Source organism: Protobothrops mucrosquamatus, unplaced genomic scaffold, assembly GCF_001527695.2.
Source record: "Protobothrops mucrosquamatus isolate PMUCROS unplaced genomic scaffold, P.Mucros_1.0 scaffold_163, whole genome shotgun sequence".
Taxonomy (NCBI): Eukaryota; Metazoa; Chordata; class Lepidosauria; order Squamata; family Viperidae; genus Protobothrops; species Protobothrops mucrosquamatus.
Genome location: NW_015386239.1, coordinates 243,416 through 248,556, shown reverse-complemented (window position 1 = coordinate 248,556; position 5,141 = coordinate 243,416). Strand labels below are relative to the sequence as shown.

General features: G+C 33.1%; 1 protein-coding gene across 1 annotated transcript in view; it reads right to left on the bottom strand.

Moving 5' to 3' along the window:
• The window catches only part of RBP1 (retinol binding protein 1), a 36,817-nt gene that overhangs the window by 7,363 nt on the left and 24,313 nt on the right, over positions 1-5,141 (bottom strand). Inside the window, exon 3 of the mRNA XM_015821297.1 lies at positions 1,212-1,313. Within this exon, the coding sequence (XP_015676783.1) occupies positions 1,212-1,313 (102 nt within the window). The remainder of the gene's footprint in view (positions 1-1,211; positions 1,314-5,141) is intronic.

The following is a 5,141-nucleotide window of genomic DNA, read 5'->3' as shown; positions in this document are numbered from 1 at the left end:
CATCTCCCTCAGCTCCCCGGTAAACCAGGGAGCCAGTCGAGATCTACGTCGGGTCAGAGGCCGCAAAGGCACGACTCGGTCCAATGCAGCGGCGGCAGTTGTCTCCCAAGCCGCCGCCTGGTTTTCCGCCGAGTCGTGGACCAGATCCTCCGGATATGGCCCAAGCTCCGTCAGGAACCTTTCAGGGTCCATCAGTCGCATGGGACGGAACCATCTAGGCGGTTCCGTCTCCCTGCGGCGAGGGGGCGCGGTCCGGAAGTCCATCCTTAGGAGCGAATGGTCTGACCATGACAATGGTCTGACCATGACGTTGGCTAGAGCTGAGGTGAGGATGGGAACTCACCTCATCATGAGCACTCAGGTCTTGAACATGGGCTGCTGGCTTTCCAGCCAACAAGCCCAGGTCTTAACCACTGAGCCACTGTGCCACCCCTTTAGAAACTAGAGAAACCAGAAAAAACTAAAGATTACAATTAAAGAAAAATACTTACATTTGACTTACTAATACAGAATGGAGCCAGAAACTTTAATATTTGACGTATTGACGGGTATTTTTGAACAATTAACCCAGAAGTTAATTGTAAAAGAGACTCAAAGAGATTCATTAGAGATAGATCAAGTTTGAAAGATGTCATGGAACACGTTTTACTGGATAAAACAGAAACTGATCTGAAAGTGGATGTAAAAAAGATAGGCCACAAGAATGATATGGAAAAAGATGCTGTATTGTGTATACAAATGAAATTGGGATATTAATAATAATTAAAAAGGATATACAAGTAGATCAAAAGAGTGATAACTTTTCTATATTGGATTTACAAAAGAGATTTCTGAAAGATTCAAAAACTTTTGAGAAAACAAATTAAAAAAATGAAATAAAGATCTAAGACATTATCTGAAGCTTTTATTTACATTGTTTTTATTTCTTAATTGTTATTTCAAATTGTTATTTCAAGATTGTTAAAAATAAAAGGAAAGATATAAAGTTGGTTTATTTGATCAAGATTAAATTAGATGTTAAAATAGATCAGGACTGAATGACAACAAGGCTTTAAGCATCTGTTTATAGATAAGAGATGATATATCAGAAGATGTTTGTCATTTGTTATATTCTTATTTTCTTTCTTTTCTATGTTTTTTTTAATTCTTTCTTAGTTTTTTACATTTAATGGTAAAGTTTAATAACATTAAAAAAATAATCATATCCTTACTAAGTGCATTTCATTTCCTTCAATCCATTGGCTCCAACCACGGTCTTCTTTTTCTCCTTTCTGCACACAAAGAAGTTTATCTCCATCCCATGTCACACGTGTCTAATTAAAAAAAAATCCAATTCAAACCAACCAACAAAAATAAACTGTAAAATATATTATTCTCACCCTTTCTTAAGTACCTTTAGGAAATAAAATTCAATATTTAATTTTAGGAGTTACAGCATCTTTAATAAAGATTGTATTAAAAATGAAAACTCTTTTCCCAACAGGATTATTGTTCTAAGATATATAAACTTCCTTTAACCCCATAAAAATAAAAATAAGTATTCAAATTAGATATTATCGAGTACAGTTTTTAATACTTTTCTTATATACATGTAATACCCCCTTATTTAAAAATGATAAAAAAATAAGACTTGGTGAATTGTTGTTTTCTGAATAAACAGGAAATAGGCAGGCAATGGGAGATGATTTCTTGATATCTGAAATTTAATTTGGTCTAAGTAATTAAAAAAATCATTTAAATTGATTTAAAATTAAAAATACTTGATAATATGTCATTTCAATCATATGATTAATCAATATTCCATTTCTACTCCATAAAAATTACAAACTGATAATAGTTTTGGGGAATATTCAGAACCTGTACTTATGCATTTCTAGGCTCATACATCTGCAGTAATCCAAGATTATTTCAAAATGTTGACAAGTGTGTGGGGATGTTATACTATATATTCCACCTTTATATACTACATTTGTATTTCAAATTCTGACACAACTACAGAAATCATGGATTTTACATAATAATTTCATGAAACATGTTTTGTCTTTTTACACCCAAAGTGTACCACATATGTGTACTATAAGTTAGATAAATATCTCTGGCAAAATACTTCTTCTTTTTTTTTAAAAAGAAACACATTTAGAAAATATTTTCCTGCACTCTCTAAAATAAATCTAAATCAAAGTCACACAGTGCATGGACCATGGAAACTAGATAAAAAATGCTTGAGTGTCAACAATTTAATGTACATCGTTCTGAAACTTTTGAAACAGTATCAAAGAATATATGTGAAAAAACAAATACATATATTAGGACAACATGTTACATTCATAAACTAATTCTACATTTTAGTTTATCCTACTAAATCCAGAAGCTATTTTATTTTAGCATATAGGCCCTGTATAAAATAAGATGGCATGGATCTGAAGCTTAGTTTAGAAAGTTTGAACATGTTACATTTGCACATTTACTAATAATCTTCAGTGTTTTAAAACTCTGAAATGTTTCTTAAGATTTTATGGTATTCTCTATAGAAGACATAAAAGAGTCAGAACAATCAACAGCACATTTGTTTTCATCTAGGTTACCTAAATTATTATTTCCAAATCAGATGAGAATAAAATTTCCTATAGGTCCATTTAAAAAAGGGCATTCTTTCAGTGGAGAGTTCCCTATTATTAAAAAAGGGCATTCTTTCAGTGGAGAGTTCCCTAATATGTTGGATGGATTACTTTATGAAATTAGCAAAATAATCCATATGATAGTCTAAGGGTCACAAAAGTATCTCCTAAATGCATTTTTAAAAGAAAAAAAGGAACTCAAATTGCAATTTTGTTGCAGACCAGTGCCAATGAAATATCTCAGTCCCTGTATTTTCAAAGACAGCTTTTCACACATTCAGTAGACAGTCATCAACTAATAAATTACTTCATGAAAATGAAATGAGGAATATTTTAGCTAAGTATTTATATTTTAAAGGCAGCAGTGGTGTTCTCTTTCCATGTTGATGTCTTAACTACAAGCCAAATTAATCTTTTACAATGTTATTCTTGAGCTGTTAACAATTAAGGATATGGAAAAGTATTATATCTTCTTTTAATAGGCTGATGAGGAAATTATTTTAAATGATGTATGATGTTTAAATTAGATTTGGTTTTAATCTGTTTGCAAAAAGTGCATTTAAAAACAATAATCCTGAAAGTGGAAAAATAATTTATTTTTATTTTCAAGCTGCCATATGTGAAATAAAAATAAAATAGCATTAAATCAATAATCCGTAACGCAATAATCCGTAAATTGATTAATTTATTTTAGGTACTAGAACTATTATCTGGGCACTCCCCCGTTTTTTTGACTGAAGCTATTTCTGAAAAATAGCTTAAAATAATACATCTTTTAGAGAGTCACATAGTACAGATTTAGTGCAGTAAATCCATGGGGAAGGGAGAGGGAGAAGGAGGGAGGGAAAGAGAGAGATTCAATAATGCCTGTTTAATGTATGGATTTCATGGATCCGTCGAAAAGTCAAAGAAGGCTTTCTACCAGTAGAGGGAACTCTCATCCAGTATTTGTAAATTGAATAGAGCACCAGCTGACCTTGGAAAACTACAATAATTTTGATGGTTCTCTTTCATTAGTTCTTCCTTTTTAACAATTTAATATGGCTTTGGAAAAACATAAATTCTAACCTATGATGCATTTTATTCTATTATTTAATAGTATGTTGTTTTCAGGTGGTCCCGGTGGATCAGTGCCACCAAGTTCTAACAAGTGGCTAATTTCTGTTCACTTCACTGAGTGTACAAAACCTAAGAAATGCTTCCAAAATAAAACATTACTTTAATTCTCCAATAATTTTGTTTCAAACATAGAATCAGATGATGTCTTTAATTTATAGTCTCTCCATATAAGATCCCACTGCCTTTCCCACATTATTTTTTTAATCTGTGAAGAAGAGGTACACAATGTGTTTTGATAATTCATAAATAATTCATTAATAAAATTCAGCCCTCTGTCCTAAGCATTTTTGTTCTACCAGCAGTTGTAGTTCTGGTTTGAAGGTGAGATTCTCCTACCGAAAACTCCATGCTGTCTCCTCCTTAAAACTTAAATTGTCACTGCTGAACATGCTAATATCAATGAATGATCTCCTTTGGAAAAGAACTTTCATAGGGTTAGGGTCAAAAGAAATGAAATTGAATGGAGTTTGATTGCTTGGTTTATTCTGGCCTGTCACTTATGCCCGAAGTTCCCATAAATCACAGAAATGTTAGCTTCTATTTTGTCCAACTGACCAGCCAACTTAGATTCTTCTTGCATTGGCGTATGTTCACATACACAAGGATTCACTAAGCAAACGTACACCTCATTATCATTGATAGTTTTACCATATGTAGAATAATAAAAATAGTTATGTGCTTAAGTGTTTGTAATGTTTTGCTAAATAGTATAATACCAGTGTATCATGGTTGCACTCCTAATCATACATTCTTTTTTGGTATCAGTGAGGTTGTTTCACAATATATAGTTTTAGAATTCAAATATAGACCAATTCTGTGTAAGATTGTGGACCAGTTTAGATGTCAAATGTATGTCACATCCCCTGATTGTACCATTGTATTACTTTCTGCATACTCCATAGCATTATTACTTGCTTTTCCCATTTACAGTCCTGCCTTCATAGGAATTTGAGAAATCAAGTGTTCTCCTGGCCTTTAATTCTTTCCAAACCTTTTCCTTAAAATGCATATAAAGCGATCATAGCTGTGTCAGCCCATTTTAAAACAAATGTAATTCTGTTACTGGCAAATACCTTTAACTGACAAAATGACACAAAAGAAAGTAAAAATGTTGTAGTTATCTAAACTCTTCCTTAGACATAATAGCAGTAAATTAAGAAATGGGGAAATGTAGGGGGAAAAAGCAAATACATAAAAGCCTTGGCTATAGAAGGGGCGTTGTCTTACCTGAACGCCTTTTCTCAGCACGGAGATGGAGGATCCACCCATGGGTAGTAGACTGTATTCCTGCCCAATCAGATTAAGTCAGCCAAAGTTGCCACGCCCGTCCTGGACCCTAGATTCCAGTCTTGACGCGAGCGAAGCCATTGACTGACATAGGACGTACTGGCTCAGAAACTAAAC